At 48.8% G+C, this 23,238-nt stretch overlaps 11 protein-coding genes across 11 annotated transcripts; 3 read left to right on the top strand and 8 right to left on the bottom strand.

The window, feature by feature from the left end:
• Positions 1-57: 57 nt before the first annotated feature.
• N7509_002845 (uncharacterized protein) lies at positions 58-1,740 on the top strand (the record flags this gene model as incomplete). Its single annotated transcript, XM_056627482.1, has 3 exons — positions 58-250; positions 303-1,016; positions 1,082-1,740. 3 exons carry the CDS (start codon positions 58-60, stop codon positions 1,738-1,740), a joined length of 1,566 nt encoding a protein of 521 aa, XP_056493277.1.
• Positions 1,741-1,928: 188 nt separating this feature from the next.
• On the bottom strand, positions 1,929-3,425 carry N7509_002844 (alpha/beta hydrolase; the record flags this gene model as incomplete). Its single annotated transcript, XM_056627481.1, has 5 exons — positions 1,929-1,993; positions 2,056-2,865; positions 2,933-3,133; positions 3,186-3,259; positions 3,316-3,425. 5 exons carry the CDS (start codon positions 3,423-3,425, stop codon positions 1,929-1,931), a joined length of 1,260 nt encoding a protein of 419 aa, XP_056493276.1.
• A 260-nt stretch (positions 3,426-3,685) lies between these two features.
• Positions 3,686-6,214, top strand: N7509_002843 (uncharacterized protein; the record flags this gene model as incomplete). The annotated part of the gene is made up of 4 exons (XM_056627480.1): positions 3,686-3,951; positions 4,019-4,274; positions 4,450-5,175; positions 5,240-6,214. The coding sequence occupies 4 exons, from the start codon at positions 3,686-3,688 to the stop codon at positions 6,212-6,214; spliced, it is 2,223 nt and encodes a 740-aa protein (XP_056493275.1).
• Positions 6,215-6,515: 301 nt separating this feature from the next.
• N7509_002842 (uncharacterized protein) lies at positions 6,516-8,571 on the bottom strand (the record flags this gene model as incomplete). Its single annotated transcript, XM_056627479.1, has 3 exons — positions 6,516-7,027; positions 7,095-8,390; positions 8,529-8,571. 3 exons carry the CDS (start codon positions 8,569-8,571, stop codon positions 6,516-6,518), a joined length of 1,851 nt encoding a protein of 616 aa, XP_056493274.1.
• A 448-nt stretch (positions 8,572-9,019) lies between these two features.
• N7509_002841 (glycylpeptide N-tetradecanoyltransferase swoF) lies at positions 9,020-10,741 on the bottom strand (the record flags this gene model as incomplete). The annotated part of the gene is made up of 4 exons (XM_056627478.1): positions 9,020-9,217; positions 9,286-10,069; positions 10,150-10,642; positions 10,669-10,741. 4 exons carry the CDS (start codon positions 10,739-10,741, stop codon positions 9,020-9,022), a joined length of 1,548 nt encoding a protein of 515 aa, XP_056493273.1.
• Positions 10,742-11,204: 463 nt separating this feature from the next.
• N7509_002840 (uncharacterized protein) lies at positions 11,205-12,941 on the bottom strand (the record flags this gene model as incomplete). The annotated part of the gene is made up of 2 exons (XM_056627477.1): positions 11,205-11,600; positions 11,664-12,941. The coding sequence occupies 2 exons, from the start codon at positions 12,939-12,941 to the stop codon at positions 11,205-11,207; spliced, it is 1,674 nt and encodes a 557-aa protein (XP_056493272.1).
• Positions 12,942-15,561: 2,620 nt separating this feature from the next.
• Positions 15,562-16,347, bottom strand: N7509_002839 (alpha/beta hydrolase; the record flags this gene model as incomplete). The annotated part of the gene is made up of 1 exon (XM_056627476.1): positions 15,562-16,347. The coding sequence occupies one exon, from the start codon at positions 16,345-16,347 to the stop codon at positions 15,562-15,564; it is 786 nt and encodes a 261-aa protein (XP_056493271.1).
• A 1,575-nt stretch (positions 16,348-17,922) lies between these two features.
• N7509_002838 (LysM peptidoglycan-binding domain-containing protein) lies at positions 17,923-18,287 on the top strand (the record flags this gene model as incomplete). Its single annotated transcript, XM_056627475.1, has 2 exons — positions 17,923-18,055; positions 18,109-18,287. 2 exons carry the CDS (start codon positions 17,923-17,925, stop codon positions 18,285-18,287), a joined length of 312 nt encoding a protein of 103 aa, XP_056493270.1.
• Positions 18,288-18,459: 172 nt separating this feature from the next.
• On the bottom strand, positions 18,460-19,603 carry N7509_002837 (uncharacterized protein; the record flags this gene model as incomplete). The annotated part of the gene is made up of 4 exons (XM_056627474.1): positions 18,460-18,722; positions 18,800-19,146; positions 19,207-19,445; positions 19,499-19,603. The coding sequence occupies 4 exons, from the start codon at positions 19,601-19,603 to the stop codon at positions 18,460-18,462; spliced, it is 954 nt and encodes a 317-aa protein (XP_056493269.1).
• Positions 19,604-20,943: 1,340 nt separating this feature from the next.
• N7509_002836 (general substrate transporter) lies at positions 20,944-22,916 on the bottom strand (the record flags this gene model as incomplete). The annotated part of the gene is made up of 6 exons (XM_056627473.1): positions 20,944-21,602; positions 21,673-21,721; positions 21,745-22,150; positions 22,207-22,378; positions 22,429-22,601; positions 22,699-22,916. 6 exons carry the CDS (start codon positions 22,914-22,916, stop codon positions 20,944-20,946), a joined length of 1,677 nt encoding a protein of 558 aa, XP_056493268.1.
• A 58-nt stretch (positions 22,917-22,974) lies between these two features.
• On the bottom strand, positions 22,975-23,196 carry N7509_002835 (uncharacterized protein; the record flags this gene model as incomplete). Its single annotated transcript, XM_056627472.1, has 1 exon — positions 22,975-23,196. One exon carries the CDS (start codon positions 23,194-23,196, stop codon positions 22,975-22,977), a length of 222 nt encoding a protein of 73 aa, XP_056493267.1.
• Between the last annotated feature and the right edge of the window lie 42 nt (positions 23,197-23,238).

The raw sequence follows: 23,238 nt of genomic DNA, 5'->3' as shown, positions 1-23,238 counted from the left end.
ATCTCAGGTTTTCCAGTCTTTTTTTCATTTATTTTTCATTCTGTCTTATTAAACATCATGGTTGCAAATACAGTCGTGACAACCTCCGGCGCGGATGCATACAATTCACTCTCAAACAATACCCATGAGCAGTGGACCAAGGATGCCGGTCTTCGTCGTCTGAACTTGGGTGTTGGGTTGATGTTTACATCGGCTGCTGCAAATGGGTATGATGGGAGCTTAATGAATGGTCTACTAGCCTTACCATTATGTGTGTCTCTCCAAATATACTGCTTTCAAAGCTCCCGCTGACCAGTCTACAGTCTTGAAAGACCTTGGCGACATCGATTCGAATGTGGAAGGACTCATCATCGCTGGTGTTTCTCTCGGTGGTACACCGAGCTTCATCCCTGCATCTTACTTTGCGGATGCCTTTGGGCGAAAGAAGTGTGTTGCCCTCGGTTCGACAATAATGGTATGTGCCTCAGTCATCCAGGCCGCTACAAACGGGCATTGGGCATTCTTTGGAACGCGTCTCATGATGGGTGTTGGATTGGGATTTGCACAAACAGCAGCTCCTCCTCTCACTACGGAGATTGCTCATCCGCGTCATCGTGGTACAATCACGGCTATATTCCAATCCACTTGGTACTGTGGAGCGGTACTGTCCGCAATCATCACCCTTGCAACCCTATACCTTTCTAGCTCTTGGTCATGGAGAATTCCATGCTTAATGCAAGCTTTCTTTCCCCTTCTCCAACTGTTTGGATTGCTTGTTGTCCCGGAAAGTCCGCGTTGGCTTATATTCAAAGGACGACGAGAGGAGGCCTTGGAGATTCTGGCTCGTTACCACGCGAATGGTGATCAGACTGATGAGCTCGTTTTGTTTGAATATCGCGAGATATGTGAAGCCATTGACCACGAGAAATCGATAGCGGAGAGTAGCGGATGGTCGGCATTCTTCGCTACCCGAGGTGCTATTCATCGCCTGATGATATGTGTTTTGGTTGGCTTTATGATCCAATGGGCTGGCAATGGTACGTTAACAGTCGGAATAATGCGACCCTCTACAAACAAAGAGTATTGCTAATTTTCTGAATAGGAATTGTTTCCTATTATCTCGCACCGATTCTCAAGACCGTTGGAATTACAAGCTCGAGTCAGCAAGCTGGCATCAATCTCGCATTGCAGGCCTGGAATGGCCTGTCTGCACTGGGCGGTGCTTTTGCAACGGAGAAATTTGGCCGTAGGCCACTGTGGTTGCTATCGACTGCCATGATGTTCGTCTTTTTCGGTCTGGTCACAGCGTTGTCGGGGATATTTGCGGAAAGACACATCAAGGCTGCCGGTAGCGCTTCCGTGGCAATGCTATTTCTATTCTTTGGCTCTTATGCTCTGGCCTATACTCCTCTCTCCATCGCATACCCGGTGGAAATTCTGCCGTACCACCTGCGAGCCAAAGGATTGTCTCTTTGCTTGACTGTGGTATTTGCTGCCGGATTCTTTAACCAATATGTCAACCCAATTGCCTTTGCTGCCCTTGCATGGAAGTTCTATTTTGTTTATGTGGCTTGCCTCGCTGTGTTTATCTTCATCATCTACTTCCTGTTTCCCGAGACGAAAGGTCGCACCCTGGAGGAAATTGCCGTTGTCTTTGATGGTGATTCCGTGCAGACAACCTCGGGGTTCGAATACGAGAAACAGGTACTCCCTCGCAAGGCGAAGTCGCCCAGCAAGACAGAGATAGAGCATGTGGCTTGAGATTTGAATAACAGGATACGTGTTCTGGAAAATGCGAGAGGGTCGTATGTAGTTTCAAAATACAACCAAATGTTAAAAAGTAGTGCGTCTATCTTACATTCAGCGAAACCATAGTAGAAAGCTCTGTACTGCCTCAGTTACTTGAGTGGATATTTAAGGCCTGTGTCGTGGAGAATGCGAAGAGAGTGTTAGTTTTCGAACGCACGAAGAACCGCAATGCCTGCGGCTGAGAATTGCGCGACATTATTGTGTCCTATTAGACGTTAGTTTGGTCACGCGAGAGCCTCGACGCCGGGAATATAGGGTATAACATACCGCCATATAGCACACGCTCCCACCTCACTGTCTTTACCGCATCTTTACCATTCTTTCCAGCCACTTTGTTTGCCCAAACCTTCACCTCCTTGCTTCGACCCGCTTCAATATTCTCATGGATCAGAGCACCTGGGGCGTTTGCAGTACCCTCCCCGGTAGCGGCAGCCCAGACACGTCGACCCTCATACCATGGAATTTCAAAATCGTTGAGAGCATGCACAACGGTGAGATCTAGATCCTTGTGAGAGTATTCCAAGCCTGATGCGTCGGGGTGAACAGAGCCAATACCCGTGAGACGTGCAACTCTTGCTGCCGTATCCCAGTAGTCCACTACATGGCTCATGACCCATTTTTGGAAGCGGGGATAACCAACTAGCGGCGATAGCATGGGGGGAGTGAGGCCTTTGATACTATATGATTGGATCAGATTCGGCAGGCTGCTGAAAGATGCAATTAAGATGACGCCTGCAAAGGGATCGGCATCTTTGATAGCTGGTTGGATAGCATTTGGGTCAGGGGACCCGAATGCAAATCTTTCAGCCACCGCCGCAGTGACAGCAGTGCCTAGGCTCTGCCCCACAATCACAATCCGAGACGGGGAGATCTTGTAAGGACCAGCTATGAGATAGTTCAGAAGCGATACAGCGTCGGTGATGACGCCCTCCTCCGTCGGGCTCCCGGTCGAAATCCCAAAGCCGCGGTAATCGATGGCGAAGATATGGACGGGATTAGTCGGAGTGGAAAGGGCCAACAGAGAGCTATATATCTGAGGCCGCGAGGCGGACGCAAGATGAGCAGCATTTCCGTGAACTATGATGTCAGTTAGTTCATGCTTACTCCCAGAAACCTCTTCACAATGTCTCTCTCCTTGACGTACAATAGACCACCACTCGAGCATTCGGATCGTTGGCCAATAGTTTGAATGCAGCTGTTTGCGTATAGTCCGCAGCGGGGCCAGAAGGGGGATTTTCGGAAAGCTCCTTCTCATTCTGATAGCAAAGATGCAGAGGCAACAGATGCCAGCCATATAAGGTCTCGTTATCTGGAGTCTTCAGATTGAATGGCTGGACCTGGGTATCTAGGAGAAGTCAGCAATTGCTCTCCGTCGGCTACATTTATGAATGGCATACTGAGAAACCCGAATTGTTCGACCTGGTTTACATCCTGCCACAGAGTCGGGTTGATCTTGTTGGCGTAAAGGAAACTGTTTATATGTCAGCGCAAAGCATCCGCACAAGCCCCAGAGTATCGTATCAGTACAGTCGTTGGACTTGGGTATATGTCAAAGAGTAGATAAAAAGCACATAGACCAGTCCGCCGGCCGCGAGAGACCAATAAGCCTTTTTGAAAATAGGTTTTAGTTCGACCATTGCTGTCAATTTCCCTGATTCACTAGGGAGTTGAGGAGGAATAAGTCGGGGTTACCCCAAGCGATGCGGTTGATGCGGCCCGCGGAGTTGCTGATAAGCCGCGACTTTATCGCGTCACGCTTTTCCTCCCTTCCACATCACTCCCATTCCCATTCCCAGCTACTACAACCACTACCACCACTACCACCACTACCACCTCCTCCTCCACTCCCCTCACAGGATCCTGCATCTTCTTTTCAGCCTTGGATGGACTAGTCTCAATGGCCGAGAAGCGCAAGTTGCCACCGCGCGGCGGGCGCGAGCCAGCGGCCAAACGACGAGTCTCCGAAGCCGTCACAGCAACACCCCAGTCGCAAAAGAAAAAAGCACCTACGCCTCGCGCTCCATCTCCTCCACCTCCGCCGCCACCGGAGCCAGTCGAACCGCCATTGCCTACGAAAGTGAAGGATGCGGAAGTCTTGCCGGTCACGCGCGTGCGCCAACCCGACAACTTATCGGACAAGGAGTATCAATCCATCGCAGAAAGGTTAGAACCCGGGATCGCACAATTCCTATCATACCTTCGAAGACTAACATTAGCCCATAAAACACAGCGCTGTTCTTCTCATCTCCTTGGAACGATCAAAGAAGAAGTGGCTTAGCGAAGGAATCTTGGTGAGATACTACACGAAACCGAAGAAGACGAAACGCGAACAAATCGAGAAGAACAACCCCCCGAAAGAATCCATGACCAGAATTGGACCCTGCGATGTCACCATCGGACCCCATCTATTTGACGCGATGATATATACCGTGAAAGACCCCACTGCACCGCCGCAGATTCAATATGCACCTCCGCAGCGGCCCATGGTCCATTATGGACACCCAAACTCATTCCAACAATACCAACCATATCCAAATCAACAAAAACGTCCCCCCCTACCCTTCCACTCCGACCGGTCGACCTGCGCAAGGATATCCGGGAAACCACCAACCGCCTAGTCAGCAACGTGGCCCACAAACTCCCTCAAATCAACCGGGACAGCGGCCTCCACAGACACAAAATGGCCAGCCCGGGCAGCCCGCAAAGCCAAGTCCAGATCCTGTCATTCAGATGCTTGCTACTAGGGCGGCCGCAGATCCTGAACTCAAGGCTTTGATGCGAGTGGTCGCTTCCAGCCAGGCTTCACAGGACCAACTACGCGCTTTTCAGGCTCACATCGATGAGCTCAATGCGATTATCAAGGCAAGAGAGCAGCAGGAGCAAAGACAGCAAGGTTCTATTGGTACACAAGGACGACCGCAGGCGGCAGCGGCGCAACCGGCAACCCCCGCGACACCCGGATCTCAAAACAAGCCTACCCCAGCGCCGCCCAACTCCCTACCCAAGCCTGCTGCGGAAGCAAATCCACTACCTCAGGCACAGACACCTAAACCACAACCACCTGCTCCATCACAAACTTCCTCGAAAGAGTCACAACAAATACCCTCCGCCTCCAAAACACCAGTGCCGACCACCACAACTACACCCAAGCCTGCATCCGAAGGGACACCGCAGGCTAGTGCCGAGCCTCAGAAACCGGGCCAAAATGAAAATTCTCAAGCCGCCAATGCTTCCCAAACCCCAGCTGCCACACCTGTGGTGAAACGTGAACCAGTTGTAGCGGGATCGAGTAATCTTCAAGCTACCCCTGCGGGGACAGCACAACCACCGCCTGCAGCATCTACTACTCCACCTATTACTCAAACCCCGACCCCCAATTCTGCTTTGGTAGGGACACCTCAACAACAAACCCCCCTCAGCTCGCCCTCCTCAACCTCCTGCAAACTACCAGCAGCCGCCACGTGCGGGACCGCCATACCCACCGCATCAACAGACGCCGTACACTCCCGGTGGAGCCCATGCCCCTCTTCAGTCACGGCCGCCTCAATATGGCTCGCCCACGCCTTATTATCGTCCACCAGGGCCACCCCCGCCCCCGGCGCGCATTGGTTACAAGTCTGTCGTGTTTGAGTTCACATCACCCTTGACTCCCTATGGAAGCAGTACCTCAGGTCACGCTGGATCTGGTGATCGCTATCTCTTCCCGGAACATACAATTCTCGATTGGCTTCCAAATGAATGCACTATTCTAGCTTCCTTTCTAGTTGTTCGCAAGGTTGATCCCAATACACCTTTCCCCATCGAATCTGCAACAGACAACACGACGAGCCGCAGCAAAGGAAAGGGGGCATCCAAGTCCAAGTCCAAGAAGAAGATCGAGAACGACAAGGACTCTAAAGACGTCCCTGGAACCCCGGTCCCTGCCCAATCTGCCAGTACGGACACACCTCAGAAGCAAGAGCCTTCTGACACGCCGGATGTCAAAGCCAACGGCGCCTCAACGGATACCCCTGGCACCCCCAAACCCGCTGTGAATGAAGCGAACCTCAAAGAATACTGGCAGCCAGTAACCTTCCGCATCCATGCTCCCAATCCCAAAATCCTCGAGCCATTGACTCGCGTCGTGAAGCCGGCGGAGGAGGTGCGCAAGTACATGAACGAAATTATGGACCGGGCGGAGCGCGCTCCGGATGGATTCCCTGCTTTGCGATTGCCGCGTGAAGAAGCGCGTGAGGCATTTGAGTCAGAGGGCACCCCAGCCTCTGGGACCAATAGTGCTGCCGGTCGCAGTCGCCCTTCGCGGGCGGTCCCTATCAAGATCGCAGAAGAAGAATCGGAAATCGAAAATCCTGCCGAGGCCGAGGAGGAAGAGGATCTTTTGGAGTTCTACGGTGCGCCTAGTGGGCTTCCTCCCCTGCGTGTCTAAACTGGTAGAAATTGGCAGATCAAGTTCGACTGGCCACCTGTACTTTATATCCAGGAGCATGAAGTTATACAACCAATACATCCATGCTTAATCGAGTATTAATCTCTTCCGGGATCTCTATGGGTTAAAAGAAACCCAAGCAAGAAGAACTGAGTATGATGAGTATGGGATATTAGTATTCAAAGAATTTCGCCTGTAGCAAACAACAAAAAAGCACCCAATTCTGTCTGGAACCCCAAGTCACTAGTTACTAACCAACTATCAAGCTGGTTACTGGTAGTTACTACTAGATAGGAGGCATCTACCCATCATGCTGTCCATGATCCGTAATAATCCCCGCCGTCTCCAACAACCACCTAGCACTCTCCTTAGCTGAATCACCACCCCCAGCCTTGATATTAACATTTCTCCTCCGCTCCGCCTCTCTAGCCTCAAATTCCCAGTTCGCACGCTGCATCTTCACAGCATCATCCTCAACACCCGATCCGTGTTGATTCTCTGGACCCGGCACAACCCCCCAAATCTCAAGGGTATAGATATCAATCTTGACCCTTGTCGCAGCCTCATTCGGCGAAGCCGTGGTACATGGCAAGAAAACACCCTCGTGTCCGACGGGCTCGGTGCAGAATTCCGCTGTTTCGAGATTCACGTCTATGAGGAGGCTTCCCGCACCGTGCGGTTTGGGAACTGTGTGGGTCGTGCGTGAGGATGGCGGGATTTGGCAGCCCAGGGCGATGCCGGAGGTTGTTGAGAACCAGGCTGCTGGGGTGTTTGGCTGTTTTTCTATGGATGGGGAGGGGTTTCCTGGTAGGACTTTGTGTTGGGGGGGATAGTTGGAAGAGGCATGGGAGAGGAGTGGAGGATGAAGATGACGATAAACCGTGCGAAGAAGGCGATTTCCAAGGGTAGGGGATGTAAGCGCCCAATGTTATTAGGTCTTTCTCCGAGTCTGAGTCTTCGGGGGCCCCTTGTAGAAGGAGGAGAGAGGGTGATTGCCAGGTCATGACGTTGTGTGAAAAGGAGGTCAGTGAAGATCCATGTGCGGCTGTTGAGAATACCGGATGTAGGCGGACACCGCTGCGGAATAGATCGATTGAGGGGGATGACGCTGGTAGGAAGAAGGAGATGTGGGAGATGAGGGTTGAGTTGAGAATAGATGACTCGAAGCTTCCCGGTAGCATGATCGAAGTTGGTGGATGTGTCTCTTCGGCCTTTTCACTTGTTTGTTGCTCAATGACAGCGTTGCTGTTTCGTTTTTGCGACAGATTTAGATTTCTGCTAAAGAGCATATGTTCGAATAGCGGAGTCAGGGGATCGAAGAGGTATGGCAAAGATGAGGATATCGTACGAGCAAATGCTCTGTATGAGATGCCACCATCGTTTTCTTCTGGACAAAATGCCGATATGACCCAATCTGCCTCTTTCTGGATCTCGGCTATCTTCTCATTGCTGAGATTAGACGTGTAGGTCTTGACAGACTCTGAAGATTTCAAGGGTGAAATAACGAGTAGCAGCATTAGAAGCCGATGGAATGTATCAAGCGAGATGCTTGTCTCATAGACTGTCCGATCCACCCGGTGATCATGTTTGAATACCTCAATCGCATCAAGTGACTCCAACGCGGCGAGGGCAAGGTCGTCATCTTCGTCTTCATCATAGTCGTCGTTTGCAGGCTCATCTATTGTAAAACCAGGGGCATGCGAGTTGAGATGTCGAGCGTCAGTCTCTTCTTCTTTTGGCGATTCCTCATCCTTCCCAGGAACTTGCTGGCCAATGGATTTTCTTCCAACATCTGCCAGACTACCGAATAGCAATTTAATTCGATCCTTTCGTCCTCTTCGCAGTGCTTTGCCATAACGCTCCGTCAACAACACAACCACTTTCACCATGGCTTCAAACGTCAAAACGCTTGGGGCGAGGGTATTTTGGAACGGGAATGCTCCCAAATACGAAACCATGCGAAAGATGACTGGCCCCGCATCTAAGGGGTATTCATGTGTTGCCGCAAAGCTGCCATCTGGGATACCAAGGAAATCGGAGAGTGTCTTCTCATTCCAATATCGGAGGCCCCCTTGCTCTAAAGTACGGGAGTAGAAGTTGTCTTTGAAATGGGTGAGTTCTAGTGGGGCGAAGCATTTCGTTGCAAACCGCTCCGCAAGCACGTAGCTTAGCTCCTCTATTGAAAGAGTCAGATAAAGTCTGGTAAGATGCGCGGGGGATAGGGGACAGCAGGGACAGTTGGTAGAGTACAAGCATAATCAGAGGATTCCCACCAAACATGCCATTTGGCCGGGGAGAAATCAACCATACTAACCTGGAGACGCTCCGCTATACTCGCTCGACTGACCCGCGCCCATTGTTGCGGAAGATGCAAATGCGGGAGAGTCGATCAACTGCCTCGACGTACTTGATAAACTGCAACTTAACCCTGGCAAAGAAGCGACGGGGCTAATACACTAATCGAAAAGGATGAAAACAACCGAAGAAGACCCCCAAACAAGTCAGGGCGCGAAGGGAAAGTGGAGAGAGGCACGACGTTTCAGATGACGACGTCAGATATTCGTGCCTGATTTGTAAGGTGTCAACATATTCTAGACTGGACTGAATGACATTGACATTGCGGGATGGACGCATTTCTCTCTGATTACGAAAAGAGTTCTTGTTTGCATGTTCATTTTGGTTTTTATTTTGAATATTTTTTGGATTTTTTAGAATATTTTTTAAGAAATTGATACCTCCATTTCCCGGGTATTCTCAATATCCATCGCGAATGGAGAGTGAGGTAGAGTTGCTAAAAATTTTAGCCTACAACATGACGACACCAACTCCACCCATTTGCTTCTCATCGGGCAGGTTCTTCTCGTTAATTCCACCAGGAACAGGGGCACAGCGGTAGTTGTACAGGTAAAAGTGAAGCTGTCCGTCACCGGCGCCGAACTTAAGCTGCTCAAGGAAGAGCGGGTTATCTTGCAGGGTGAGAGCGTTGAAGACATCGAAATTGGCCTAAAAATGAAGTTAGAGGGAAAGTGTTTCTCATGAAGCTATTTCTGGGGCGCTGGGCCAGTGCTTACCTGCTTAGCACAAATGAGGGCATCGTTCATCAAGACGAGCAGACGGTCCTTGAGGGCCTTCTGATCACCAGTAAAAGCAGTCTCGGTCGCATAGTAATAGAGGTATGCGGCACGGACCTTGTCGTGCTTGGGGTTGTCAATCACAGTAGACTCCAGGTTGTAAAAGGAAACGAAGTCGGTGATCTTGTGAGTCTGCGGGTCCTCAACAACATAAGACCACACGACTTGGTCCTTGCCGGGCTCCTCCTTATAGACCAACCAGTGCTCGATCTCCTCGCGGTTGAAAGCCTGGTTCATATCGTAGCGCAGCAGGTAGCGCTCCAGCAAGTCGAAGACAGCGTCGATATCCTTGACTTCCATCGGTCGCAGGCCAGGGGTAGCGGTGTGAGCAGGCAGGTGGTTCTTGGTAACTTGACGAGCCTTGGTCGAACCGTGAGGGAGAGGCGAGAAACCGCATTCGTAGAGCTTCAACCAATCCAACGAACGGTGATAGTAGCGGCATGAGCTGACGGGAGTGGGCAGGATAACACCGCCAGTGTAAATGGCCTGGAAGATGCCCTTGACGTAGCAGCGACGGGTAATCTCCTTAATCAAGACAGGGGCAAGACGCTTTGAGCGCAGCTTCTTGTGGATGCACAGGAAGTTGATCTCCGTCACCTTGAGTCGCTCGCCGCGAACACGAATATGGGTAGGGACACCGCAGATCGAGGCGACCAGCTTGCGCGACTTGGTGGCACGAACACCGACGTGCCACTCCTTCTGCCAACCGGGGGACATGAGGGCCCTATATCATATTGTAATTTGCAATGGTCAGCTAAAGTCCGGTGCGGAGAGATCGAGGGGATTGGGGTTGGATTGTCGTACCAGTGCAAGAAGGACTGCGAATAGGCGAAGCGGAACATGGCATTGTCATCTTCGACATAATGGTTATTCAATAGCTCGTACAGCTCCTGCAGTTCGGTAGGATCGGTCAAGTCCAGAGTACACCACTCGAAACCCTCGATAAGGTTGTCCGGGGTCTTGGAGACTTGGTCGGGGTCAATTCTCTTGATCGGGCCCTGCTCAACGGGCTTCTTGCTGGCATTGTCACCAAAGCTAGGGACGGGTTGGGTCTGCCAGAACTTGTATGAGGCCATGTCCTTTTGGTTCTTTCCACCCACCGAGAGACCCGTCAGCAATTGTGAGATATCCATTTGGGTCAGGGCTTGCGCAGCCTTTGCGGGGTCCATCGATGCAAGCTCGGCCTTGAGAGCAGGGTTCATTTCGAGAGCGGCTTCGACGGCCTTGCGGGGTACATTCTTCGATCCGGAGGAGCCTGCGTCATTTGGAATCAGTTTTGGGTCGTTGTGAGGTCGCGCTGCACAACCGGGGGAGGGGACATACTCTCGCCCTCACTGGGGTTCTGGGGGGCCTTGCCCTTGCCCTTGCCCTTACCCTTGTCCTGGGAGTCCGACATGTCCAATGATGATTATGTGGAGGGATTGTTGACGAAGGTGAGTGAGAAAGAGGGAGGATTTCGTTTGGGCCCCACGTTTAACCGCATGAAACGCGGATCGGTGGGGGGCGGAGGGGGGTTGCATTCTGCTGACTTCTCCCGAGGTTACGAGATGAACGAATATGGACATATCACAATAAAGAGATTGTACTAACTTCTTATTTATGGGATAAAAAGCAGAATCAATTGTTTGATAATTGAGAGTGAGTCTGATAGATACTGATTCAACCTGACACTGGCATCTCTTATAGTATCTAGTTATCTACCACACAACATTGTAGGAAGTGCGTATCACGTGTTGTTCAACAATACTTCAATGTTTATTTTTCAAGAAATATTAAACCGTTAGAGAAACTTGAATGAAATTGTTGACTTCTCTTCGGAGATAAAATCATCGTTCTACTGCTAAGCGGACTATCTATGGTCATACTTCACTCAACTGCCAAAACAGCGACAGCCCAAGGCGGCATCGTGACATTGTAGTTGCCTTTCCTTGCTCAATTTCAGCATGTTCAGTTTTCACATTGACCGAATATGGCTGATTTCCCTCATAGCGAGACCCTGAAAGCATCTTCAACTTTCCAGAGTCGGTTTTCGGGATCTTCACAGTGACATTTTGCTCATCAGGTCCGTAATTGGCCAATTTAACATAGTACTGAGTATCCGCCTTTGTGGCCACCCAATACAAGGGGCCAAATTCAGCCGACGAATTGACAGGGAGGACAGTATCCCCTTTGTTTGATGCAAACATCTGTTGGAGGAAGTATGATGTTGAGGGTGTGATTGATTCTGGGCTCGAGTTGAAGCCGTACATAGTTGGCTAGATGAAAGTTCACGGTCAGACATAAAGCACATTCAAGTCCTTCAGGGAGACTATACTTACCGACCAAGATTCAAATTCGAAATGTTCTAGCATGGGTGCATAAGCTGCCATTTTCACAATGTCGCTATTTCTCTCCATGCCCATCATGTACACTGCCTCGCTGCAAGTGCCCTGCATGAATGACCAATATGTCCCTTTGGCACTTGAGGTATTACGACAACCATATTCGCCGACCATGACAGGCTGATCTCGAGGCTGGTTATCGAATTGATCAAATAAGGCGACAAAGTCATTCGGCTTGCGGTACAAGTGCAGATCCAGAATGACGTTTTCGGGAACCGGTGATGGGAGACATGACAAATCCCCGTTTGAAGCAATTATTGTCATGTCCGGATATTTCTCATGAACAGCTTTGTATATCTGATTGAAGCGGTTTGGATACGTGTCGCATCCGCCCGTGAGATCATCTTCATTTCCGATTTCCAAATAGTCAATCTTCCAAGGCTTCTTGCGACCGTTTTCAGCTCGTACTTTTCCAAGGGTGGTGTTTGAGTCTCCAAGTAGATATTCAAGTTCGTTCATAATGTCTTCAACATATGGATGAAGCTCTGACCCTGAAATGATTTCGCCGTATGACTTTCCGGCCCAGACGGCCAGAACTGGGGACATCTTCATATCTTCGCACCACCAGAGGTACTCATCCAATCCAAGTGCGTCTGTATTTGGATAAAACCAGTCACTTTCTCTTCCTGGTCGGTCGACAAGTGGACCAATTGTTGTGTTCCATTTCCAACGGGTTTCAACTTGGAGACCTTCAAGGTTATTTCCTCCCGGGAATCGAAGGAATGTTAAATTGGTTTTCTCGAGTACGGTCGCAAGGTCTTCTCGGAGCCCATTCTCTCTTTCATTATAAGTCGGTGGGAAAAGTTGTATGTATCCGAAATTCAACGAAGTGCCAGCAGCCTTTGACCCGTCGAGGGTGAGGTGCCACTCATTCTCTCCATCAGGAGATCGAGTCGAGTTGAAAGATGTGTGAAACTGGCGAAAGTGAGAATCCGTGCTGTTAACGGTCAAATTATGATCGGCATAAACAATTCCGCTGTGCGACCCAACAAGCTGTAGGTTAATTGTTCCCGAGTATTCACCCATCATCCAGAACGAGCTGTTGTAGGTGCTGTTTGATACTGGGACTCCATTGTACCCCGTATTTGCGAATCCAAAATATCCGGTGGAATTTTTAGGTACATCCACACGCAGTGATGACTTGATTGCCTCGCTAACGGGCTTTGACGTGTCGCGAGATATGGTGACATTGCTAACGGGCGCATAGGAAGTCATTCCTAAACTTGACCCTTGAAAGCCATTGTTCTGAAGCAGCTGCCCATGTATACCTCCGTCGCCTGGATAGAAACTGTCAATATATCTTTTTCTAAAACTCTTCTTTTTAGCTGATAAGTACCTGAATGGTCCATCTCCTATTTTGATGAATTAGTTACTAGAAATTTGAGAAGGGAGGGGTTAAGAACGACCTCGAACATTATCCCGTACAACAATGGACTGGACTTATTTCCGCCATCTCTTGACACTTCTAAAGTCACCGGCTCAGATATGGAGTTATTTGCAATGGCCTTTGTGAATATAAATGTTGCTGCGATCAATATCGCTTTCTTCAAGCTTGGAGGCATGAGATCTGCAGCGAGACAAGGAACGCAATGGACGATAAGGTAATATGGACTTATAGGAAATATGTCGATTTGTCAATCTGACGCCTGGATGATGACGCTGTTTGGAAATATATGGAAGGAGAACAAAAAAGAAGGATTGATGTTTCATCTACCCTACTTTTAAGGTGAATTTTGAGTGATCGTGGGTCTTAATAATAAAGTAAGCCAAAGGGTGGAACAGGCCTGGCAAATGTCTGGATGATCAACGCTTTCGGAAAGCTTGATCAGGGTCCTTAATTTGTTATTCGCTAGACCCTGAGCTTTCAATTTGTCATGACACAATACTCGGGTTCCTGGTGGGGAAATTGATGTCGTGGCGCTCTTCCCGAAAGTCATGACGTCGAGGACAGATTATGCGAACTTCAATTTGGCCTTTGTGATCAGGGGTGTTAATTGACCCACCCTATATTAAATTTCGAAATGGATACCCTGATCCGAGAATATAAAAGATTCTTGATGTAATTTCAGAGCTCCATAGCGCCTCCGGTTCGGGTGAATGGTATTAGCAAGGTGCGTCGGTCCGGGCCTGTTCGTCTTCGGGCGCCACACCCAACTCTGGGAAGCCTGCTTTTCGAACGTCAGCCAATAGAGAAGGAAGAAGAGAGACCAGAAAGCCCAGGAAAGCTATTGATTCTGGCATATTCTTCGACTCGAGCTTTGCGGCGTATCTCATAGACTAAATATCCCGGCCTTTGGTGATAATAAATGACCGCTTCGGCATTTTTTGAGTCACAACTTCACATAAGGCCTTCTCGCTGGAACTCGGCAGAAGAAATGACCATTTCCTGCTTCTTGATAGCGGGTCGGGTATTAAATACTAGAACTACAGATTGCTGAATGCAAGCAAGTGGCCCAGATCTATTAGCTTCGAGATGGGTGGTGTCCTTGGCAGGGGATCAAGGACTTGACGAAATTTGAGGACGAGGTCTATCTGAAATGTGCTAAAGTACTTTTCGGCTAGTTTCATCTTAATTCTGGAGTCAGAAATGCTAGATAGAAAAGCGAACTTCCAAACACTCTTTGGCCAGTTACACTCAAGACTAGGAGGCGTTGCTAACGATCCCTACGTCACTTTCTACCTTCCTCGTCAGAACCCTTAACCAGTAACATCCAAGCCCCTGAGAATGTGCGCATTATCTGAAAATATACTTTGTGTTACCTTGAGTCCATATAGCGACGAGGTTATCCGCGTTAGATGTAGTGACCTAGAGGGCTAGAACACGAGTCTACTGGTACTTTCTTTTTCAATATTTGTCAATAGCGATGGTAATAATATTGTCCCATCAACTGAGGATATAGAAAGTCCAGTGACATCGGCATTCAATTGAAAGTAGCTACATAAAACGTCCAAAGGAGCTTTTAAGAACCGAATGAGTTTCAATGTGTCTCGCGCGTGACAACCCTAGGCCCTACGGCATTGTCTTCCACCATACTTGACATATCCGCTAAATAGATAATTAGAACTTCCAAAGTCATGAGAAATTCCATTGCTGAGGCCTTTCACGGAAACGCCCGGCTGACAACAAATTGCCGCGCTGCCTCCGGAGCCTGGCATCCGACGGAAAGGATGATCGGGTCCGACAATCGGACAGACATTTTCTATCTCTACCGATCTCCGATATGATGACGGCGGCTAACCTCGGTAGATTGACGATAATGCTGCGTGCTTGTGACTGTACACAAGATTGGGGCACGGATCACATTGTTAGTTCACTCGTGGCAGGAGACACGATTTTTAGCTGATCCTAGAGTTGGACTGTATCCCATCAAGGTGGTGCAATGGACTCCTTGGGGGTGACATACCGATCCGAGTTGGCAGTAAATGTCTTATTGAGGCCCCTGACGATCGGAAAAGAGTATTTGTTGAGTAGGTCGTACAGGTGTTCTTTCTTTGTGGTGTGTTTCGAGGATAAGCCTATGAGGCGAATGAACATCCTCAAGCCGGTTGCACAACTCTACGATGACCGAGCGAGCTCTCGGCAGAAGACTGGCCCAAGCTATCACAATGTGTGAGCATGAACGGAAAACAACTAGGCATCAAGTTGAAGATGACGAATTCATCCTAAACTCGAAGAATATCTTTGTCCAGTGCGTATATGGCTTGGGATATTCCTTTATGAGAAGTTTAACTCTTTAAAATAATTATTTATTGAATTCCATTTCTCTGTCGCTTTGTTTGTAGGTCATAGACAGTGAGTGGGATGACAGGAAATATTTAGTGTCAAGCTAGAAAGCTAGATGACATTTCTCTCGTCGGCGGCCGCTCTCAATGCAGTGTGGACCATGTCGTTTTGCCTAGTGATGAACAGGCTATGATCCGCGTCATATTCCTCAACTTTCACTTCAGCTCCCTGGTCCCGTAGTACCTTTGCAAGCATAATATTTTGGTACGTCTTGGGCACAGAATAGTCTTTGAGAGCGCTGGTATAGGTTGTCGGGACGGTCTTCCACGCAGAACCTGTTGTTTTCTCATGGAATACTGATGAGGGAAAACAAACCAAAGTTTGAAGTGCCCTATCAATGACAGCTTGATCTGCGCTGCCGCTGAAAAAGCCGAGTCCCGGGTCCTTCAGGGCTGTCGACCCATCTGGAGCTGTATCGATGTATTGGTCCCAGAGTTTATCGAAGCCGGCCTCTTGTACAATTCCCCAAATTGTAGATCCTGGTGCGAGTATGTAGGCGCATAGGTAGAGAAGGTGTATAACTCCACCCGAAAGCCCAGCTGCTTTCCTCTCGGAGAACGACAGGCCTTCGGCAGCCCCGGTCCCAACTGCACCTCCATACGAATGCATTATCATCAAAACTCGCTCACCCGCCTCGACTGCTGATTTAACAACTTCTTGAACATCGGCGACATCATTAAGAAGGGAGGCGGTTGGAGATGAGGCACCGCTGCATGTTGGAAGGTGGGGGCAGTGCATTTTGAACCCCTGCATCTGCAAAGCATCGGCGTAGCTCTTGTAATTCGGTGGGGTATGCCAGGCACCATGAACTAGGATAACCGTGGGTAAGTTGGACATTCTAGCATAGAAAGAAATTGAAAAGGTTACAGGTGTTCAGATTCTGGCCAGCTCACCTTGCCAGTGAATCCCAGGGGAGGGTGGGCTGGGAGCCAGCCTTGCCCCACCACCATCTCTCTCTCTTTCTCTTTTATTGACATCTGATACTAACCTGCTGATGCGTTAATTTCATCGGAAGTTGAATATGACCTGCACCCATATCAAATGTGAAGGTGTAGAAATTAGAGTTGAATAAATAATTCCTTGGTTCAAAGCTTCAACGTGTGACTAGCTCGAATTCAGCATGAGCTGACACATTGCCCTCGCGCCATATTGAATTGATTGCCCTTTGAAGCGGATGCCAGCGTATGATTTCAGTTGTCAACTGTAGCTGGACACAAAAACATCCTTCAATCAGTCCACCAATTGCCCCGCGAGAAAATTGCGTGATGAAAACAACCACCGAAATCGAGTCTGTGTCAAAATCGGGAGTTAATGGTGAGATTAAGGGCACATTGGAGGTAATTAAGTGTGATAGCGACTTGATTAGGTTTGCTTATGGCCTGACTTGGGATGCACAGACTGGCGGGAAGCGCCGGTCGAGCAGTAGGCTTGTTTTAAATTTATCACATACAACGTACAACACTTAGATTCAACTTCATTTTACTATTAAATGAATATTTTGATCATAAAATTATGAAATTCTAGGTCTTCAAGCTATAATTAGAGAGAGGCCAGAATCACAAACCAGCTCGCTGGGCCGATGCATTCTGCACTAATTTGATGTTGATGTAACAACTTGCAATGCCATACTGTGCAGTGATCCGATCGGCGGCGGCTGGTCTGCAGATGTATCTGGAGCTCAAAAAGATTCTCTAGCGTAGAATCATTATTTTCGAGCAGTTTGCCTGCATCCGAGAAGCAGATTGGTTACACAAATCTACTTGAAGGATAGCTGGGTCTCGAACTACCCCACAACGATTATTTCAATATGGTCGACGGTCATACCAGTACCATGCATCAAGGACCAGGTTCCCCTGCAGAGAGTAACATCTTATTCTGTGGATAAGCACGGCCCTGTTATCACGCGTAAGGTGCGCAATGTAACTGTAGAACAAACGGCAAACCGCTCAGTGGAGTAACTGAGACATCTGCAGTCACGATAGTCTAAATGAAGAAGAAAGACAGCTTATGGCATTTTCATGTCTTTCTCGGCCTTCATTTCCGCCTCGCTCAGTCAGCGGTTTGAAAGACAATCCCACCGACAACAGTGTAAAAGGGTTACAATGCAACAGGTGGCTGAATGCAACCGCAGTCACGGACCGTCAACATGATGTTTACCCAGAGCAACTTTCTATTGGAGTGGCAACTACGTTCTTGCAACGGTATTACAAGCTCACTTTAACTTATTTCAATTTACTAGGCTATCACACGGACTTATATCCCCGTGCCAGTGATCTATTCGGGAGGGTGGAATATAAATACCCGTGGTCACAACCAGGCAAAATTCATCCTTCCAAGCCAACAATCGGAAGAATCACACTCGCCAATCAACTCTTCTCGAAGAGAATCCATTATCTTAAAAAAAAGACAAAAATGCCCGCCGTATACTCAAAGATCTTCGTTTGGGGCCTGGGCCTTGCAAGTTTAAGCACCGCCGCTCCACTGGAAAACACTGTTCCTGCATCTGAGGTCTCGACACAGGACAAGCTTCAAATGAATCCTGCTTGTAAGTAAAAAACACTAGAAAAGTTTCGCGAGACTGACGGCGAAAACAAAAAGGCGACCTTTTCTATGAGGTGCAAAGCGGTGACACCTGCTGGGACATAATTAACCGAAACGAGAATAATTTCACCATTAAACAGCTCCTTTGCTGGAACCCAGATATCAACCCACGCTGCACGAACCTCATCCCCGGCCGAGATATCTGCGTGGGGGTTGCTTACCCCGCTGTGTGCTAGGAGACTCTGCGGCTATGAACACACATGCGAGGGGGATTTCGATAAGGAACATGCACGTTGGCAAACTGCTTGGAACTAATGTTTCTGCGTCAATGATGTGTACTCTTGGGGCTTCTTTGGGACTGATCGAGTATTGTCGTTCATTGTGATTGCTTGAAAGTATCTATTTAATCTATTTGAGGTGAATCTTGGTTCCTCCCCAAGAATCCTCCAAAAGCTTGCTCATCGTAAGGGCGTGGACGTCGGGAAAGAGAGAATTCAGTCGGTCCTCCTTAGGCAATTCAAAGACCCCGTTCACTGTAAGACGGCTGACTAGAGCAGTGGCGTCTGTAATCTCCTCTTGTGAGTAACCCAAATCGCTCGGCATGGGCGGGTTGGTGACATTTCCCGCTGCGATCTGGTCGACGCTGTCGTAGGTCACCTGGAATTTCTCTCCTGTTCGATGACCTCATTAGTATACATCTGAGACAAAGAAATACTCCTTCCAAGGTTATAATAAGGATATCACTCACCAAGAATTGTCTCGACGATCGCCAAAATTTGGTTGTAGGTGATTTGATCACCAACAACAATGCTGAACTCAGGCCACTCGTCAAGATCAAGGGCTTTGATCATATACTGAGCCATGTCGTATGTGTAGGTCATACATATCACATCATTCCCGTCTCCAGGAATGGCAGCTGTGCGGCTCGAAATGTCAATACCGAACCTGTATGGCTGAAGATTGGTTTTGACATGTGGCATTCCCCAGTAGTCCATGAAGAAACCAGGGATAACCCGGGTGTACTGGAGCGAGCTGTTTTTCAACTTATTTGCTGCATCGAGCCAGAATTGAATACTAGAATCGATCGGAAGAAGACTGTTCGGACAGATACGGCGATTAGTACACCTAGATAGCCATGTTGGGTGTCGGGCTCACTCGGCCGTTTGGATAAATGAATATTCGCTAGGAATAAATCGCTCCGTTACTTTAGATTTTTCTGCAGCTTCTATGAGATTCAATTGAGAATTGCAGGTTTCCTCAGAGGTAAGACCGATTGCGGAGATGATGGTGTGAATATTGTGGTGCTCAAGTTGTCTTGTAAGCCCAGGGACATCATTGTAATCAATTTGCACATATAAGCCCGAGGTGCCTGTCGCAGAATTTTCTTTTGATTCCTTCTGGCTCGTCAGCAAGCATGCAATTGAAATTGTTCGTCACGATCACTCACACTGCGCGACAACACAATGACACGGAATTTTGATTGTTGTTCAAGAGTCTCGACGAGAGTTTTACCCACACCTCCGGTGCCCCCGGCTACTGCGACAGTAGTCATGACGAAAAAGATAATTTATATCAGAGATCAAATTTAATTTAATCAATCGCGTGGCGATGGCGTGTCGTAGCCTCCCTGGTTGACCGGTGTTGTTGAAAGATGCAAGTTGGGTGAATTCTCCACGCTCTTGGAGCCCCGCTTGTATGCGGTCAGAGGCTCAATCGAGCAACACCGAGAGTGAATTTGATGAGAAATATCTAGGATTGACCTATTCAAATGTCGTGTATAGTAGCTGATAGGTTTCTGTCAGATGTTTCTAATTTCTAACCAAAATAAGCAAATACCGGGCCTTGTCGGGCTTTCGGGCTTCACTCCAAATCGCTCGGCCTTCTCTCGCCGAAGACACCGCCACGGCCCGTAAATGGTGTATTTCGGTTTGTTCTGCACATTGCAACACAGCTTATTTGTCTGAATGATCGCAAGCACCAGGAGATTCCCAAAATTGCCCAGATGATATAGCTCAATTTCGATGCTAGTAATTCTTTAAGCAGTCCAATATTTATTCAAGTTCCACTCCTACCTAGGTAGTAATATATTTATTTATGCATAATCATAGATGGTCGCCGACCAAGCGTCAAGTTAAAAATTCGCTGTTCGCTCCGGGCGTGAATGACTAATCCCCCCCGCGCGCGCCGCAAAAAAGTATATAAAACCTCCAGCCACCCGCGAACTTGAAAGAACTTGAACCCATCCAACATCAAATCAAACCTTGGAAACCCACACACACCGAGTCCAAGTTCCTAAAAGCACATCTGAAAACACAAATCACCCATCATGTGCATGAAAGCCCAGTGTTCTACCTGCAGTAAGTCACACCCTGGATCTCGGCCGTGGCGTTCATTCATTTGCTGATCGTATCAGACAAAACCACCTGGTGGGGCTGTGGCAGCCATATTCCTTCAGTGATGGACTCGATTCCCGAGACTGAGTGGTGCTCCTGTGAGCCTCAGGTCGAGAGAGAGGGAAAGAAATACCCTCCCAAGGCCGCACAGATCGCATGACTGCAAGGCTGTTCGATCCTTTGAGATTCAATTTCTGCGTTCTGCGTGCGGGCGACTCGGGGTGATGTGGTTGCATGGCATGGTGGTTGGTGATTCGGCGCTGTGGGGGTGAAGATTTTCTATGGGTTGCTACTGTCAAACATCAAATATTATTTTTTACACCTGGGCACGATTGCTCAAGGAGAAGAGTTCTCGGGTTTATTGAAATACATATTATGTTTCATCTATCGTGTATATTCAAGTAGGCCAGGCAATCGCCTGGACCGTAACCTGTTGCAGTAGATAATGTAGAAAGTAAAACAGTCAATATCACATATAAACCTCCATTTATGTTCGCTCCTATACATGTTCCACTGCAACACTGGAGCCTTCTTTCTCATCTCCTGTCTGCTCCGAGATAAGGTAGCCGTGAGCCTTGATCTCAGCGGCCATCAAACGGGCCTGCTTGACTGGGTCGCCACCACGAGAGAAAATCAGGTCCACATCCTCGAGGCGTAGGTTTCCAGTCTCCGGGTAGAAGAAATAAACGACAGGAATGAAAAGAAAGTTGGTAATCATGAAGATCAGATACGCCTTCCATTGAATACGGTTAATGATAACCGGCGTGATCATGACCACGGTGAAGTTCCACAGCCAGTTGGAGCTGATACCAATAGCTGTGCCCTTGGTGCGGGCCTCGAGGGGTAGGATCTCCGGTACATACACCCATGGCACGGAGTTAATCGACATGCCGTGGATAAGCATGAACAGGAAGAAGAATGATACCGATGCAGAAGCGTAGGTCGTTCCGTTGGGTTTATCAACCTGGGACAACAGTGCCGCAACCATCATCATGCAAACACCCAAGCCAAAAGAGCCAATCATCATGGTGCGACGACGGCCCATGCGATCGAGCATGAACGCTGGAAGGAGAGAACCAATCATGAACATTATTTGAATGCATCCACCGAGGATTTGGGACAGTTGGCTGTCAAGGCCAACGTTTCGTTTCAGAACAGCTGTCGAAAGAGTTTAGTCAGTTTGAAAAATCGGAATCGGAATTTGACGAGGAGTGGATCGGAGACTTACTCGGCACGAAATATACCACCAGGTTGATCCCGCCAACCTGATTCATGAGCTGCATGCCCACGCAAGAAGAACTCGCTGGCCGGTCTTAACTTCATCGTTGCGGAAGATTGACCAGAAAGACTTTTTGGTCGCGTTGCTCTCCAGCTCGATGGCAGAGATAATGGCTCGGCGCTCGTTGACGATGTATTCTTCATACTCCTGTTTGTCATAGACAGCACAAAGAACCTCTATGGCCTCCTTCTCTTGGCCATGATTCATGAGCCAACGAGGCGACTCGGGCAGACCAAATACTAAAACGATGACGAAAATCGCAAAGACGATTTGCATGGCGATAGGAAGTCGCCAGGCAATGGGGCCTCCAACAAAAGACATGCCAAAGTCGAACCAGTATGCCACAACAATGCCCACGGCAACGAAGAGGACTTCGGAAGCGATGAGACGACCGCGTGTTTTTCCGTCACACATCTCGGCTTGATACCTGAAACCAAGGGGTCAGTATTATATAGATCATTTGAGGTCAAAAAAAGGGCTTACATAGGGACGGTCGATGTTTTCAGGCCGGTGCCGGCTCCCGTTACCAATCGGCCGATGATAAGATGAGGTACAGTGAAAGCAGTGGTTTGCAAAACAGCACCGACAATTACCACGCCCATTGCCAACCAAATCGTCTTTCGGCGGCCGAGATATTCACCAATGAAGAAACTGACTACGCATCATGGTCAGTGGACGTTCAATCCTCGATTCAGGGTCACGAACTTAAGCATCCCGCCAAGCATCCCAGGTTGTAGCAACTGACGATAATGCCCTCCTCGGAGTCATTGGGATAACCAAACTGCTTCATCCAATCCTCATTGCCAACAATTCCACTGAAAACTCCCTGGTCATAACCAAATCTGCACGACACGCCACTCAATATACGATACACGATCCTGCAATCACCTCGCAAGGATTGAGCGTGGTATAGTGAGTGGAAGTAAGTCAGCAAGATACTCAACTCGAGTGATTGCTGATTGTGAGAACACATACAGAATGAAAGCAGCCAAGCAGCAAGCAGTGACAGCAACTTGAAGGGAGCGACCCCTTCCATACCAAGAACGCATAATGAAATAGTCTGCAATCAGATCAAGTGTAGTCTTTGCTAAGCCAGAAAGATGCTCAAGCGGGATGCGCTCAATTATAAGTGACTGTGCCGGCTTGGGTAGAGTGCGGTCCGCGCTTCGATCCCTGTTGTCCTGAGCCAGCATGCATCATTCCCGGCGATGAGATTGTGGCGCAAGCCAATGAGTGCCATGGATACAGGGTCTACGGCGGGCCTTCTCGTGCGGAATCTGGAATCTGGGGTCCCCGGGCGCTGCCATTCGCACGGAATCTGGGCGAGAGTGACGGCGCAGAGGAGGCGATAGGGTCCACTTCGACGGGGGCAACCGCTGCATTTGGCAACTCACGCGCAGCTGCCGAGCTCGGCTCTTGCTGGTGGTGGTTACGGCTGCCAAGTTGGACGAGGAGAGGATTAGGATTAACCATTTTCCGGGCGGCTAAACTGCCATGTTACAAAAGCTATCCTGA

Source organism: Penicillium cosmopolitanum, assembly GCF_028827165.1.
Source record: "Penicillium cosmopolitanum strain IBT 29677 chromosome Unknown utg000004l:1.0-4361866.0:1.0-4365735.0, whole genome shotgun sequence".
Classification (NCBI taxonomy): domain Eukaryota; kingdom Fungi; phylum Ascomycota; class Eurotiomycetes; order Eurotiales; family Aspergillaceae; genus Penicillium; species Penicillium cosmopolitanum.
This window is presented reverse-complemented; position numbering and strand designations above follow the sequence as displayed.